Consider the following 18,134-nt stretch of genomic DNA (forward strand, 5'->3'; position numbering starts at 1 on the left):
TCGGAGTTATATAAGGTTATAATATGGATATATAGACTGGGGGGATCATTTGCGGATCCATCCGCGGAGGATTCGCAGGACAAGCAAGTCCCCGATGGGCTGCCCTCAACCTGCAGCTGCAAATTTGTCTGTCACATGGACTAGGAAGTGGGACAACAAGAGTGCAAAAACAGATAAGGTGTCAGGATACAAGTATCCTGACCCATAGGACAAAAAAAGGGGCAAAGAATTGTCCTTCTAATCTCTTCAAACTTTATCTCCATGTAAATGTTAACTTGTTTGACATTGTTGTTGCTTTTGCCTGTACCCATGTCCTCTCAGGGTGTACCAGTTGCTCCTGCAGTTTATTATAAATGGTTAGGTCATATTGAGAAATACTTGTTCGATGGCATCTGTCGCTGTAGATATGCATGTTTTGCATAGCTCGCCATCTGGTGTTGGGCCGGAGTGTTACAAGTTGTTTTTCTTCGAAGAAGTCTTTCGAGTCACGGGACCGAGTGACTCCTCCTTTTGTCTCCATTGCGCATGGGCGTCGACTCCATCTTCGATTGTTTTTTTTCCGCCATCGGGTTCGGACGTGTTCCTGTCGCTCCGAGTTTCGGAACGGAAAGATAGCTAATTTCGGAAGATTTTCGTCGGTATTGTTGCGTTCGGGATCGGCGTAGTTAGATTCAACACCGCGTCTAAGATCGAAGAGCTCCGGTGCCCTTCGGGGTAATTTTTTCGATCCCCCGTCGGGGCCTGGTCGGCCCGACCGCGTGCAGAAGAACGCCGATGGAACGGACCCCGTTCCATTTCTGTCCCAAATGCCACAATAAATATCCCTATACAGACCAACACTTGGTCTGCAACCTGTGCCTGTCACCTGAGCACAGTGAAGACACCTGCGAGGCCTGTCGTGCGTTCCGGTCCCGAAAAACTCTCCGAGACCGTCGAGCCAGAAGACTTCAGATGGCGTCCGCGCCGACAGCCCACCGGGAGTTCGAGGAACAAGAAGAGGAGGGAACCTTTTCGATCCAAGAATCGGACTCCAAAGGATTCGACGATACACAAACCGTGAGTAAGACGTCGAAAACCACTCAGAAGAAGATTTACAAGGCCCAGGGGACGCCACTGCCACCAGGCCATGGCTCGACCCATAAATTCGGTGACCGACCGTCGGCACCGAAAAAGGCCCAAACAGTGCCGAGATCGTCCGACTCCGGTTGAGACACCGGCACGCAGCCTTCTCGGGACCGAGAAAGTGCTGGAGACAAGCATCGACACCGAGATACCGGTGTAGACACGGCTCGACGCCGAGACAGCGGCACCGAAGAAGATAGACGGCGAGAGGTTTCGGCCCCGAAAAAGAAAAAAGTCACCTCGGAGCCGAAAAAAGATGCAGACAGGGTTTCGGTGCCAAAACAAACTGCAACCGACCCAGTTTCAGGCTCTTATACAGAAGAGCACTCGCTAACCTCCCAAATGCAAAAGCATAGGTTTGAGGAAGAGCTACACTCAACTGATGTAGACCATACGCAAAAGCATATTTTCATACAGCAGGGGACAGGAAAAATAAGCACCCTTCCCCCTATTAGAAGAAAGAGAAGATTGGAGTTCCAAACTGAACAAACACCACAAACAAAAGTGGTGAAAAAAGTTACCCCACCACCCTCTCCTCCACCTGTGATTAACGTCTCACCAGCACAAACTCCATCACATTCCCCAGCTCACACCACCATGAGCCAGGGTGACCAAGATCAAGACGCATGGGACTTATACGACGCCCCAGTGTCAGATAACAGTCCGGAGGCATACCCTACGAAGCCATCTCCACCAGAGGACAGCACTGCGTATTCTCAAGTGGTGGCTAGAGCAGCACAATTTCACAATGTAAGCATCCACTCAGAACAGGTCGAGGATGACTTTTTATTCAACACACTCTCCTCCACCCACAGCTCCTACCAAAGCCTGCCTATGCTCCCTGGTATGCTCCGGCACGCAAAAGAAATCTTTAAGGAGCCGGTCAAAAGTAGGGCAATCACACCAAGAGTGGAAAAAAAGTATAAGGCGCCTCCTACAGACCCGGCTTTCATCACTACACAGCTGCCACCAGACTCTGTCGTTGTAGGAGCAGCTAGGAAAAGGGCCAACTCCCACACATCTGGAGATGCACCACCCCCAGATAAAGAAAGCCGCAAGTTCGATGCAGCTGGTAAGAGAGTCGCAGCACAAGCTGCAAACCAGTGGCGCATCGCTAACTCCCAGGCACTACTTACGCGCTATGACAGAGCCCATTGGGATGAGATGCAACATCTCATTGACCATCTGCCCAAGGACCTACAAAATAGGGCAAAACAAGTGGTTGAGGAGGGACAGACCATTTCCAACATCCAAATCCGCTCCTCCATGGACGCTGCAGATACAGCTGCACGGACAATTAATACATCTGTAACTATCAGAAGGCATGCATGGCTCCGAACGTCTGGATTTAAACCAGAGATTCAGCAAGCAGTTCTCAATATGCCTTTTAACGAAAAAGAACTGTTCGGTCCAGAAGTGGACACAGCGATTGAGAAACTCAAAAAAGACACGGACACTGCTAAAGCCATGGGCGCACTCTACTCCCCGCAGAGCAGAGGGAATTACAGCACATTCCGTAAAACACCCTTTAGAGGGGGGTTTCGGGGTCAGAGCACACAAGCCAGCACCTCACAGGCAACACCGTCCAGTTACCAGGGACAGTACAGAGGAGGTTTTCGGGGACAATATAGAGGAGGGCAATTCCCTAGGAATAGAGGAAAATTTCAAAGCCCCAAAACCCCTACTACTAAGCAGTGACTCACATGTCACTCATCCTCTCCACACAACACCAGTGGGGGGAAGAATAAGTCATTATTACAAAGCATGGGAGGAAATCACTACAGACACTTGGGTTCTAGCAATTATCCAACATGGTTATTGCATAGAATTTCTACAATTCCCTCCAAACATACCACCAAAAGCACAAAATTTGACAAAACATCATTCCAATCTCCTGGAGATAGAAGTGCAGGCACTATTGCAAAAGAATGCAATCGAATTAGTGCCAAACACACAAATAAACACAGGAGTTTACTCACTGTACTTTCTGATACCAAAGAAGGACAAAACGCTGAGACCAATCCTAGACCTCAGAATAGTGAACACATTCATCAAATCAGACCACTTTCACATGGTCACACTACAAGAAGTATTACCATTGCTAAAACTACACGACTACATGTCAACTTTAGACCTCAAGGACGCGTATTTCCATATACCAATACACCCATCGCACAGGAAATACCTAAGGTTTGTATTCAAAGGAATACATTACCAATTCAAGGTACTGCCTTTCGGATTAACAACCGCACCAAGAGTCTTTACCAAATGTCTAGCGGTAGTCGCTGCACACATCAGAAGGCTGCAAATACATGTGTTCCCATATCTAAACGACTGGCTAATCAAGGCCCATTCGTTAATAGAGTGCTCAAATCACACAAATCAGATCATACAAACCCTCTTCAAACTAGGGTTCACCGTCCACTTCACGAAATCCAACATTCTGCCGTGCAAGGTACAACAATACCTAGGAGCCATAATAGACACAACAAAAGGAGTAGCCACTCCAAGTCCCCAAAGAATTCAAAATTTCAACACCATCATACAACGCATGTATCCAACACAAAAGATACAAGCAAAGATGATATTACAACTCCTAGGCATGATGTCTTCATGCATAGCCATTGTCCCAAACGCAAGACTGCACATGAGGCCCTTACAACAGTGCCTAGCATCACAGTGGTCTCAAGCACAGGGTCATCTTCTAGATCTGGTGTTAATAGACCGCCAAACTTACCTCTCGCTTCTGTGGTGGAACAACATAAATTTAAACAAAGGGCGGCCTTTCCAAGACCCAGTGCCACAATACGTAATAACAACAGATGCTTCCATGACAGGGTGGGGAGCACACCTCGATCAACACAGCATACGAGGACAATGGAACGTACATCAAACAAAACTGCATATAAATCACCTAGAACTTCTAGCAGTTTTTCAAGCACTAAAAGCTTTCCAACCAATAATAGTTCACAAATACATTCTCGTCAAGACAGACAACATGACAACAATGTATTATCTAAACAAGCAAAGGGGGATGCACTCCACGCAGTTAAGCCTGCTAGCACAAAAAATTTGGCGTTGGGCAATTCACAACCAAATTCGCCTAATAGCACAATTTATACCAGGGATCCAAAATCAACTCGCAGACAACCTCTCTCGAGATCACCAACAGGTCCACAAATGGGAAATTCACCCCCAAATTCTGAACACCTATTTCAAACTCTGGGGAACACCTCAAATAGACTTGTTTGCGACGAAGGAGAACGCAAAATGCCAAAACTTCGCATCCAGATACCCACACAAACAGTCCCAAGGCAATGCCCTATGGATGAACTGGTCAGGGATATTTGCTTACGCTTTTCCTCCTCTCCCTCTCCTTCCTTACCTGGTAAACAAACTCAGTCAAAACAAACTCAAACTCATATTAATAGCACCAACTTGGGCAAGGCAACCCTGGTACACAACGCTGCTAGACCTATCAGTAGTACCCTACATCAAATTGCCCAACAGGCCAGATCTGTTGACACAACACAACCAAAAGATCAGACACCCAGATCCAGCATCGCTGAATCTAGCAATCTGGCTCCTGAAATCCTAGAATTCGGGCACTTACAACTTACCCAAGAATGTATGGAAGTCATAAAGCAAGCCAGAAGGCCATCCACCAGGCACTGCTATGCAAGTAAATGGAAGAGGTTTGTTTGCTACTGCCATAATAATCAAATACAACCATTACACACAACTCCAGAACATGTAGTGGGTTACTTGCTTCACTTACAAAAATCTAACCTGGCTTTCTCTTCCATTAAAATACACCTTGCAGCAATATCTGCATACCTGCAGACTACCTATTCAACTTCCCTATATAAGATACCAGTCATTAAAGCATTCACGGAGGGCCTTAGGAGAATTATACCACCAAGAACACCACCTGTTCCTTCATGGAACCTAAATGTTGTCCTAACTAGACTTATGGGTCCACCTTTTGAACCCATGCACTCCTGCGAAATACAGTTCCTAACCTGGAAGGTTGCATTTCTCATCGCCATTACTTCCCTAAGAAGAGTAAGCGAGATTCAGGCGTTTACAATACAAGAACCTTTTATACAACTACACAAGAATAAGGTCGTCCTAAGGACTAATCCTAAATTTTTGCCAAAGGTTATTTCACCGTTCCATCTAAATCAAACAGTGGAACTTCCAGTGTTCTTTCCACAGCCAGATACCGTAGCTGAAAGGGCACTACATACATTAGATGTCAAAAGAGCATTAATGTATTACATTGACAGAACAAAGAACATCAGAAAGACTAAACAACTATTTATTGCATTTCAAAAACCTCATGCAGGAAACCCAATATCAAAACAAGGTATAGCCAGATGGATAGTTAAATGCATCCAAATCTGCTACCTTAAAGCTAAACGACAGCTGCCCATTACACCAAGGGCACACTCAACCAGAAAGAAAGGTGCTACCATGGCCTTTCTAGGAAACATCCCAATGCAAGAAATATGTAAGGCAGCCACATGGTCTACGCCTCACACATTCACCAAGCCCTACTGTGTAGACGTGTTATCCGCACAACAAGCCACAGTAGGTCAAGCCGTATTAAGAACATTATTTCAAACTACTTCCACTCCTACAGGCTGAGCCACCGCTTTTGGGGAGATAACTGCTTACTAGTCTATGCAAAACATGCATATCTACAGCGACAGATGCCATCGAACTGAAAATGTCACTTACCCAGTGTACATCTGTTCGTGGCATCAGTCGCTGTAGATTCGCATGTGCCCACCTGCCTCCCCGGGAGCCTGTAGCAGTTTGGAAGTTACCTTCAACTATTTGTATATGTATCATCTCAACCTTCAATAGGTACATACTTAGTCACTCCATTGCATGGGCACTATTACTACAATTCAACTCCTACCTCACCCTCTGCGGGGAAAAACAATCGAAGATGGAGTCGACGCCCATGCGCAATGGAGACAAAAGGAGGAGTCACTCGGTCCCGTGACTCGAAAGACTTCTTCGAAGAAAAACAACTTGTAACACTCCGGCCCAACACCAGATGGCGAGCTATGCAAAACATGCGAATCTACAGCGACTGATGCCACGAACAGATGTACACTGGGTAAGTGACATTTTCATTATGCTTCCTATTGCCATGTGTAACTAATGAATGTATGGGTAAAGGATGCTTTAAGAAGGTTTACCTACATGGATGATGGCAGTTTTCTTTTGACATTTCAATTTTAATGTGCAAAATACGGACTTAATTTATGGATACCACTTCCCATGTCCTTAAATTTCATTTAATTCTCTACTTTTTATTTGATTATTCACTGCTGACTTACTGCTGCAATAGATGGAGTTTGAGTAGCTCGGTCACCTGTTTTAAGTCTGCTGTTACACTTTGTTAATGTCTTTTATGTTAAACTCCAGATCTAGTGTACGTGAAATATGAAACATATATATATGAACTGTATAACACTTGTTACTGCCCAATATGTGACATATTTTAAAGGAAAATTCTTTATTGCATGAATGTCCAAAATTTCTCAAGTACATTTTAAATTTGTACTTAAAAATGTGGGGGTACTGAGAATTGAATATACATTGACATTACACCTCTTTGTGAAGGACTAAAGGAGTGTTTCATTTTCTAGGTTTGATCTGGCTTCTCTGGAGTGGATTCCGTTAAACAGCACAGTGAATTCTGTAGCTATCAGATACGGGCATTCTGTAGCTTTGCATAAGGTACAATTTTTTTTACAATATGTAGGATTTCATGTGTTCTAGAAACTTGAGACCTGAATCGTGGCTTTAGATTTGTGATCCTGCGTATCTTAGTTTATTAACTGTATTTATCAAAGTTTTGTGGAAGAGATTTTTGACTACGTTGGGCATATTTCTTATACCCAATAATATCCAATTATTACAGTCCAATTTCATTTGATCTTAAATTTAAAGTTAGAATAGTCCATGCACACTTGCTAAGTTTGCTTTTATAATGTTAATAGTCTTGCATGTTGTTGGATGTGTAGCCTCAACCTTGATTTTTTTATTTATTTATTGCAGTAAATACTGTAAAGAGAGTGTGTATAACCTCTGCTAATTGCCAATGCCATACAAGTCAAATTCAATTAAAACGGGTTATGTTAGTCTTAACGTCAGCTTGCTAAACATTTTCCTTTTCTGGATTAATGGATGAAAATACTTTATGTACTTTATAATACATGCACAGCCTGTGTCCTGCAGAATCTTAATTAAGCCTGTCCATATTGTTTAAATAGAAAAAAAATCATGTTGATTCTCTTTTCTTTCATGTGAAATTAACCCACAATTAAATGAGCTATAAATGATCTCTTGCCATTCGTTTTGTGCATAGTAGTGATTAAAAATGTGAAATACCCATCTGTGTGTTGTCCAGTATGGAAACGTGTGTATGTTAAATGTGTTCTCCCTTGGCCAATATTGTAGGCCTTCACATGAAAGGAAAAGCAGAATCATCAAGTGGGCTCCTGTTTAGTTTGAATGTTGTAATTCTTGTGTAACCAACAGGTGATCCCAGGTTGTGATGTATGGAACTCCCTTCTCAGTGTGAAGTTTTGGAAGTGCACAAACCCCGCTCCCCCTAAAAAAATAAAAAAAAATAAAAAAAAAACACTGTCTCAGATTTCGCCGCAGGGTGTGTGAGGAGGTGGGGGTAATGGGTAGGGTTTTATATTTTAGTTGACAATACTCAACTGGATCTTCCTGTGAATGGATAGAGGACGACTGCATTGATGCAAAACAGCTAGCTTGCTTTGAACATCAAAACAGGTAATGATACCCTAATAATGACATGAACGTGGGTTGTGGGGGGTGGGGAACAAGTTGATCCCTTAATCAAGAACAGGCATAACCTTCAGCTTTCAAAGTCATAATGGCTACAAGGCTTAACTGTTGTGATGCTTAAACATAGATGCAAAGACATAGGTTGGACAGCTCCACGAATCCCAGTGAGTGTTCAGTTTGCTAGTGGTTGTTCTTGCCCAGGTATAAAATGCCCAGCTCACCACCACATCAGATTTCCACCACAGGCACACTACCCACTGCCTTCATCACAACAGTAATCTCTAGAGGGTTTGGGGATGAGGGGGTTGATGGATACCAATTCTCCATTCCACCACACAATGATCTATTTGACACCTATGACTGTGACCCACTTGGAGACATAGACCCAGATCTGTGTCCAGCCAAACCTTCCCCTCCAGGTATTACATTACACCACCTTTCAAGACATCGTTGGCTGTTCCCTCCCCCTCTCAAGTTTTTCTGTGGGTGTCTCAATTCCACATTAATCAGTCTATTGAATTATTTCCTTTTTCCTCGACCTGACTTAGATGCAGTAGGGGCTCTACATACCTTAGATATAAAATGAGTCCTTGTGTATTATATTGATAGAACCAAATCAATTAGAAAAACACAGCTCTTTGTTGCTTTTTCAAATGCTCACAATGAAGGGCCATTTCTAAATCAAGTATTGCACGTTGGATTGTTAAATGTATCCAGACATGTTATGCTAATGCTAAAACAACTTTACCTATCCCTCCTAGAGCTCACCCCACTCGTTTAAAAAAAAAAGAAAGAAAAAACAACAAAAAAGAAAAAAACAAACAGCTGACACGTGTAAAGCAGCTTCATGGTCTACACCACATACATTTACGAAATACTACTGCGTGGACGGGCTGGCTCGTGAACAAGCCAGTGTTGGCCAGGCAGGTCTGCATGCATTATTTCAAACGACTGTAACCCCCACTGGTTAGCCACTGCTTACGGAGGAGGACTGTGTTACAGTGTGTGCTAATGGTAATGATGTGTATCTACAGCCACACCTGCCTCGAACGAAAAATGTTACTTACCCAGGAAGCATTTGTTTGTGGCATGTCGTGCTGTAGATTCACATGCATCCACCCTCCTCCCTGGACACCTGTGCTGGTTAAAAATAACTTTATGCTGTAAAATTTGTAATAATGAATAGACCTCTCACTATACCACATTCTGCTCCACATTTCTTCTTCACCCGTGTTGTGGGAAAACAGTCTAACAATGCAGCTGATGACCATGCGCATTATCAGCAACAGGATTCACCACATCTCGTTACGCGAAAGACTTCTCCGAAGAAAAACAACTTGCACACAGCAGAGTCCAGCACTAGATGGCAAGATTATGCTAATCATGTTAAGCTACAGCATTATATGCAACAAACAGATGCTTTTTGGGTGTATAACATTTTCCTCTCTTCGTTTCATGTAGTGCTGTAGCTTCACATACACGTGCCCTCCTTCCCGGAAGCCTCAGGTTGATGCAGATGCCTTTCTTTCTTGTCTTTGCATAGTCGTCATCTGCTTTTCTCTGGTCCAGTTTCATCCTCGCCCACTATCCAGAGCAAAAGCAGTGTAGTATTTTTGTTTTTCTTGAGTGGGTTTAAAGAATCAGTCTGACTTAGTTTACACGTTACTACCTTGTTTGAATGCTGGGTTCGTATGCAATAATCTACATCCTTGATTTCCCTTTCCATCACCCTCCAGCAATCTTTATACTTCGTCCTTAGAAGAGGAATGGAGGGCAATATATGTAAGTGGTCCCAAATACTGAAAAAATGAAAATATATTATGGAAAAGGGGAACTGTTGTAGAGAATGGTGAGTGTGTAATATTGGGGAACATTCTGACATGTAAAGTAAATGTCAGGAAACATATAGCAAAAAATGAGTGTCCATTTGTTAGATACACCCAATTGTTACATATTTTAGGATGTTTTATACTGGTTTAAATTGCAACACTTCAAAGAGAAGAGCATCGGAATAATATGCAATCCCAACCTTTTGAATACTGCTGTTAGGTGTTTTTCCAATATTTGTAGGAATTCAAAATATAATTTTTGTTTCTTATTTTTTAGGATAAAATATACATGTATGGTGGAAAAAAAGATGAAACTGGCAATGTTACAAATCAGCTGTGGGTCCTTAATGTTAAGAACCAGTCCTGGTCTCTGGTAATTCCACAAGTCAAAGAGCAGTATGCAGTGGTTGGCCATTCTGCACACATCGTCACACTGGAAGATGGCAATACTGTGATGTTGGTCATCTTTGGGCACTGTCCTCTCTATGGATATATAAGCAGCATTCAGGAATATAATCTAGGTATGTAAAAATACATCTTTGTTGTAAACTTGCTTTCGGTAATTGTAATTTAGTTCAGCCAGACATTCTAAGTTTCTTATTGAGCAGACATTGGCTTCCAAGCATTTGTGTAGGTGTAGACGTCCACTGGTGATATTTAATTTGAGGTAAACATTAAAAGTGACTTGCACAGTTTACAAGACTATCATTTATCCTTTTGCATCATGAATCATTTCTGAATTCGCATGCTGTGCATTATTATGCCATTAACAAAGTCATCTTGTCTGTTTTTTATTTTTTGTTGGGCGTCGACGCTGCCTCCACCATTTGGTGTCCCCTGTGACATCGTCATGCTTCCAGCAGACGCTCCCCTCTTTGTTCGCCATCTTCAGATTCTTTTTTTCTCCACCATTGGGCCTGGAAGCCTGCTAAAGGAGCTCCAAATAAGGGAAGAAGTTGCGCTGAACAAGTTCACAAAACAACTGAAGAATTTCAGAAAACAACCGAGGAAGACTCTGAATTCGTCTACACCACCGACACAGCCACCGGAAGGAAGTTTTTCAAAGAAAAGTAGGGAAGCATCAGAGAATGCCCAGTCGGGGGCTCCCCAAAGCGCCTTGGTGGAGAAGACACTATTTCAGTTTTGTAAGAACTTCCATCACAGGTTTGCACAGAAGGATACTCACCCAGTCTGTAACCTCTGCGTTCCCGTGGACCATCGAAGCGAAGACTGTAACATGTGCTCGGCTTTCTCACCAAAGACACTAAGAGTAAGGGAGAGACAGAGAAATGCTTATTACAATATGCAGACCCAGCAGGCGACTCCATCTTTGAGAGATCTAGGCCTCTCAAGCGAGGAGGAGGATAATGTCATTGAGGAAGCTGGGGAAGAGACCTTAGACACGGAGGTGAAGATCATTGAGGTGGCACAGCCACCGAACAAAAAGAAAGAGGAGGTAAGAGAAACCTTGAACCTTAAAAAAAATCAGGGGAATCACAAAAATCTTACCCCGAGCTTCAAAGGGAGCAGCCACATTGAAACACACCCCGCAGGCAAGTGTCCCCCGAGAGGAGTCCCACAGATCCCATGAGGGGGAATCAAGTGGAGAGCAGACTCCCGAAAATCTTATATCATTGAAGGGCGTACGGGATAAAGACACAGTAGTGTCGAAAAGAAGTGGTTCAACCCCGGACCAATGAAGTTCGATGATGGCTACATCGTTAAAAGAAGCTTCTTGAAAAAAAAAACGGACCCCCTTTTTCGACCCTGACGAACGGGTTGTCGAAATAGAGAAGAAGGTGAAAAGGCTGGAGACCGAAATGTCTGCACTCCTACGGAAAAAGGAGTTTGGGGCTACATAATTCCATGAAAGACCTAAACTCACAAGGACTTCGGGGAACGAGAGGTCGAGGATTTCAACCCTCCCCCTAACTCTTGACCCTAATGCTGAGGAGGAAGAAAAATTCTATGAATAGGAACAGATCATGGAATGCTTTCACTGCTCTGAAGCGGAATATTAGTGGCAGGAGCTAGAAGATGACTCCCAGAAGAAAGGGTAGATGCATATCCCTCGAGGCCTTCACCACCAGATGATATAGACATGTACAACCAGGTTGTGAAACAGGCCGGGGATAGCTTTGGGGTACAACTTGGGAAAGAAAGGCCACAATCTTGTTTCCTCCTTGAAACACCAATCCCAACACAAGCAAGAAACCAATTCTTAAAATGCTGCCTAATGTTTTGGATCAATGAAGGGAAGCCTTCCAGGAGCCAGCCTCTTGCAGAGTAGTAACCTTTAGGGCTGAGAAAGTATAAAAACGCCACAAAAGATCCACCTTACATTAAGGGCTCCGTACCAGCAGACTCCATCATTGTCTTGATGGCAAGGAAGAGAGGTAATGTGCCTACAACCGTGGGCCCACCACCAGAGAAGGAAATCAAAAAGATGAAACCCATGGGGAGAAAGGTGGAAAGTAGTGCGGCCAACCAATGGCGAATTGCCAACTCAGGAGAAAGATACACACCAGAGAGGAAACACGGACTCCTCAAAGAAGTAGAAGAATTACTGGAAAAGAAGGCAGCAGAGGAACTCCCAAGATGGGAGATGAACACGGGTAGCTACTCAATATTTCCTGATCCCCAAAGTGGAATTTGTCCAATATTAGACTAAAGAGTTTTAAACAGGTTCAGAAGGATGCAGATTTTCAAGATGACATCTCTAAGGATGTCATTCCACAACTACCGGAGAGGAGATTTCATGGCAACTATAGACTTAGAAGAACCTTACTTGGACATTACCATGAATGCTTGCCACAAGATTTCTATACTTCGTGGTAAACAAGACTCTACCAGTTTTTAGTACTGGTGTTCTGAATTAAAATCTGCACCAAGAGTATTCACAAAGTGTCTGGCAGCAGCCCACCTCAGAAGAAAGGTTATATATGTGTACCCATACTTGGCCAAATTGGTTGGTGAGAGCTGAGTTTCATGAAAGATGCAAAGAACACATCCAACAGGTAATAGAGACTCTATTTATCTTGGAATTATCATTAAATATAGTAAAATCATCCCCATATCCAGAACAAGAAAAGTTATTTCTGGGAGCAAGAATAAACTCAGTACTGGGAAGAGTGTTTCCCTACGAGAAGAGAACACTGTCATTGATAGCGGAGACTCCATACTGGCAGGGGGGAGCTCTGACCGTGAGGACAGTGGGGAAACTACTGGCAAAGATAGCATCATGCATCCTATTAATACCATATGCTAGACTACAAATGAGACCGCTAGAGGAATGGCTGCAAGCACACTGGTCTCAAGCAACTGGGGGTTGGGAAGATATAGTGGTTGTCACGCAGCGTGAAAGCAGAGATCGTGTGGTGGAACAGAGCAAATATAACACAGAATGAAATTTCATCAACCAGCCCCTTTAAAAACAATAAAAGATGTTTCACATATGGGCTGGGGTTCTCACATGAATTCACTCAAAATCAGAGGAATTTGGAAGAAGGAGGAAGCAGTGCAACACATCAACATACTAGAATTGAGACCAACCACTGTTAATCTAAACAGACAACATTACAACTATCTTTTACACCAACAAGTGGGGAGAGATCAAGCCCCACAGCTATCAAGACAAGCTCAGGAGATATGGAACTGGGCCATACAAAGGAAGATATCTTTAACACCAATAAACCTGCTGGGGAAAGACAATACGGAAGCAGACAAACTCAGCAGACAAGCATCCGGTTCACATGAGTGGGAGTTAAACCAGAAGGGCGATAATCTATTATATGGAAAAAAGGAAGATGTACAGGAAGTCAAAACAACTATTTGTCTCCTTCAAGACCACGTCTGAGAGGGACCAGTTTCTAAGGGTACAGTAGCGAGATGGATTTCGGAGACAATCCAAATATGTCACTCAAATGCGGGAGGAAGATTGGGAGTAAAACTTAGAGTACACTTAACAAGAAGAAAGGGGCAACTATCGCCTTCCTTTCGAACACTCCATTACAAGACATTTGCAAGGCATCCTCATGGGCCTCCACGCACATTTTCAAAACATTATTGTATAGACATCCAAATGAACAAGGAAGCACAGGCGGGTCAGAGTATTTTATAACCTTTATTTGCAAATTGAAGTCCATCTTCTACCCATCCTCAACAAGAGGAGCATACCGCTATGTAATCTATGTACAGCATGTAAATCCAGAAAAGATTGATGTTACAAAACAAATCATTTTTCGGAATTCACAAGCGACTCTCCCACCTCCTCAAAGAAGATGGAAGAAAAAAGGAAGGAAATAAAAAAGAAAAAAATCTGAAGATGGTGAACAAAGGTGGGAGTTGGCGTAGAAGCACAACATCGTCACAGGGGACACCAAATGGTAGAGGTAGCGTTGACACCCACCCACAAAAAACAAGAAAGCGAAGGAGGACTTAGTAAATGGCAGAATAGTGCACAGCTTGTGAATCAAGAAAATAATTAAAGCTGCCAAACTAAACCCACAGGTAAGAAACTTTATTCTTTTCCAGGGGGTTCTCATTAATCGGATCTGAGCAATGAATAGTTGTCACTGTGAACAATCCGGAAGCACTTTAACAAAAATGTATAAAAACTTGTACTTGTACACCTCCATACTACCTTTTCATAGAAAGGATCACACTAATAATGAAAACAATTTGGTTTGCAACTTTTTAAGACTAGGAGTGCATTTAAATATATCCCAGACAGAAAATCCTTCTTGCTCTCCTGTCAGGATGCCTTTACTATTTGTGTCAGACCCTCAGTGCATCTATTGTATTTTTTTCAAGCAGACCGTCACCCTGAATACAGCAGCTGCTTACAGAAATTCTCCACATGAACCCTGAAGATAGGCAGCAATGCATACAAATACTGGTTATGTCTTTAAAGGGCTCACAGTACCTTCCATATCCCATCGTGCTCCAGAGGTGTCAGGTCAGTTCCATTTTAACAAAAAGAAGAGGGTCCTGGACTAATGGCAGAAAACACTGTATCCTTTCTTGACCAGGGAGGTTAGAAGGTTTCTTATGACTATAAGGAGAATTCTCCTGGAAGAGAACTAAGATTACAGATGAGTAACTTTTCTTTCTCTTCCAAGGATCCTTGTAAATATTCATAGCACTAAACAGAATTGCAAGCCCTGTCCCACAAGAGGTAGACCAGAAAGGACAGCAGCATCAATCATCACCCAAAAGATTACTCTGAGAATGTTTCCCTACGTTAGGGCACCTGCCATGCAGTCCAAATTTAGACAACACTGTCTTGTGAATGTATACACAGATCTCAAGGTGCCAGCTTTACATACCTCTGAAATAGACACACTTCTTAAGTCAGGGAGAGTCCTAGTTGCCATTTGATATAAGGTAGTGTAGGAGGCTGGCCTGGCTTATAGTGGGTACCCTGTGGTACTTACACCCTGTGCCAGGTCAAGTTATCCCTTATTAGTAGAATAGAGGTGTTTCTAGCAGCTTAGGCTGAACTAGGAGACATGCAAAGCTCCTACTATACCACTTATATCATATAGCACAATATCATAAGAAAACACAATACTCAGAGTTACTAAAAATAAAGGTACTTTATTTTTATGACAATATGCCACACGCATCTCAGTGAGTACCCTCAGTAAGAAGGTAAGTAATATACAGAAGTTAAATGTACACAAACCCAAAACAGGTAAGTAAGAGTCAGAAAAGTAATGCAAACAATGTAGGATTACAATAGGTTGCAATAGGCAAACATAGGTCTAGGGACAACACAAACCATATACTCCAAAAGTGGAATGCGAATCACAAATGGACCCCAGACCTATGGGAGCTCGTAGAGGGTCGCTGGGACTGTAAGGAAGCAGTCAGGGTGTCCAAGATACCCCACCCCAAGACCCTGAAAAGTAGGAGTAAAGTACACCTACTACCCCAAAAGAAAACATTAGTCGTGATAGGGGGATTCTGCAAGAACCACAAACACCAGAAAAGCACTGAAGATGTATTCCTGGACCTGAGGACCTGCAAGGCAAGGGGACCAAGTCCAAGAGTCGCAATAGTGTCCGGGGGGGGGGCAGGAGCCCAGGAAACCCCGAATGAAGGTGCAAGGAAGCTGCCTCCAGATGGAAGAAGCTTGGAATTCTGCAACAATGAAGAGTATTAGGAACTTCTCCTGTGGATGGAAGATGCCCCACGTCGCGATGAAGGTTGCAGAAGTGTTCCCACACAGAAATACCGCAAACAAGCCTTGCTAGCTGCAAGGGTCGCGGTAGAGGTTTTTGTGTGCTGCTGGGGACCAGGAAGGACCAAGATGTCACCCCTTGGAGGAGGAGACGGAGGGGGCGCTCAGCAACTCAGATAGCCCCCACAGAAGCAGGCAGCACCCGCAGAAGTACCCAAACAGGCACTTAGAAGATTTGTGAACCGGAGCTGGCTCAGTCACAAAGGAGGGTCACACGACGCATAAAGCCAACTCCGAGGGTTGAGCACTGCAGGACGGAATGCTGGGGACCCAGGCTAGGTTGTGCACAAAGAAAATCCTGGAAGAGTGCACAGGAGCCGGAGCAGCTGCAAATCACGCAGTACACAGGTTTGCAGTCTAGCGTGGGGAGGCAAGGACTTACCTCCACCAAACTTGGAATGAAGGATCACTGGACTGTGGGAGTCACTTGGAGAGAGTTCCTATGTTCCAGGGACCACGCTCGTCATGATGAGAGGGGACCCAGAGGACCGGTGATGCAGTCTTTTTGTGCCTGCGTTAGCAGGGGGAAGATTCCGTCAACCCACGGGAGATTTCTTCTTGGCTTCCAGTGCAGGGTGAAGGCAGGTGACCCCCAGAGCATGCACCACCAGGAAACAGTCGAGAAAGCCGTCAGGATGAGGCGCTACAATGTTGCTGGTAGTCGTCTTGCTACTTTATTGCGGTTTTGCAGGTGTCCTGGAACAGTCAGCGGTCGATCCTTGGCAGAAGTCGAAGAGGGAAGTGCAGAGGAACTCTTGTGAGCTCTTGCATTCGTTATCTGAAGAATTCCCCAGAGGAGAGACAGAAAAGGAGGTTTGGCTACCAAGAAAGGAGGATTGGCTACCAAGAGGGGTAAGAGCATATCAGAGGGGGTCTCTGACGTCACCTGCTGGCACTGGCCACTCAGAGCAGTCCAGTGTGCCACCAACACCTCTGTTTCCAAGATGGCAGAGGTCTGGGACGCACTGGAGGAGCTCTGGGCACCTCCCCTGGGAGGTACTGGTCAGGGGAGTGGTCACTCCCCTTTCCTTTGTCCAGTTTCGCAGCAGGGCTGGTGGATCCCTGAACCGGTGTAGACTGGCTTATGCAGAGATGGGCACCATATGTGCCCATTAAAGCATTTCCAGAGGCTGGGGAGGCTACTCCTCCCCAGCCCTTCACACCTATTTCCAAAGGGAGAGGAAATCCTTTGTTCTGCCTTCCTGGGCCAGGGCTGCCTGGACCCCAGGAGGGCAGAATCCTGTCTGAGGGGTTGGCAGCAGCAGCTGCAGTGGAAACCCCGGAAAGGCAGTTTGGCAGTACCCGGGTTCTGTGCTAGAGACCCGGGGGATCATGGAATTGTCCCCCCAATACCAGAATGGTATTGGGGTGACAATTCCATGATCTTAGACATGTTACATGGCGATGTTTGGAGTTACCATTGTGACGCCATACATAGGTAGTGACCTCTGTATAGTGCACACGTGTAATGGTGTCCCCGCACTCTCAAAGTTTGGGGAATTTGCCCTTAACGATGTGGGGGCACCTTGGCTAGTGCCAGGGTGTCCACACACTAAGTAACTTGGCACCCAACCTTCACCAAGTGAGGGTTAGACATATAGGTGACGTATAGGTGACTTATAAGTTACTTATGTGCAGTGAAAAATGGCTGTGAAATAACGTGGACGTTATTTCACTCAGGCTGCACTGGCAGGCCTGTGTAAGAATTGTCAGAGCTCCCTTTGGGTGGCAAAAGAAATGCTGCAGCCCATAGGGATCTCCTGGAACCCCAATACCCTGGGTACCTAAGTACCCCATACAAGGGAATTATATGGGTGTCCCAGTGTGCCAATGAGAATTGGTAAAATTAGTCACTAGCCTGCAGTGACAATTTTAGAAAGCAGAGAGAGCATAAACACTGAGGTTCTGGTTAGAAGAGCCTCAGTGATACAGTTAGGCACCACATAGGGAACACATATAGGCCACAAATCTATGAGCACTGGGGTCCTGGCTAGCAGGATCCCAGTGACACATATCAAACACACGGACAACATAGGGTTTTCACTATGAGCACTGGGCCCTGGCTAGCAGGATCCCAGTGAGACAGTGAAAACACCCTGACA

At 44.3% G+C, this 18,134-nt stretch overlaps 1 protein-coding gene across 2 annotated transcripts in view; it reads left to right on the forward strand.

Annotated features, from left to right (window-relative positions):
• Nucleotides 1-18,134, forward strand: part of ATRN (attractin) — a 670,776-nt gene that overhangs the window by 66,681 nt on the left and 585,961 nt on the right. For both annotated transcript variants that reach the window (XM_069205063.1, XM_069205055.1), the window contains exons 7-8: nt 6,789-6,879; nt 10,066-10,309. In XM_069205063.1, the coding sequence (XP_069061164.1) occupies nt 6,789-6,879; nt 10,066-10,309 (335 nt within the window). The remainder of the gene's footprint in view (nt 1-6,788; nt 6,880-10,065; nt 10,310-18,134) is intronic.

Source organism: Pleurodeles waltl, chromosome 1_2 (assembly GCF_031143425.1).
Source record: "Pleurodeles waltl isolate 20211129_DDA chromosome 1_2, aPleWal1.hap1.20221129, whole genome shotgun sequence".
NCBI lineage: Eukaryota > Metazoa > Chordata > Amphibia > Caudata > Salamandridae > Pleurodeles > Pleurodeles waltl.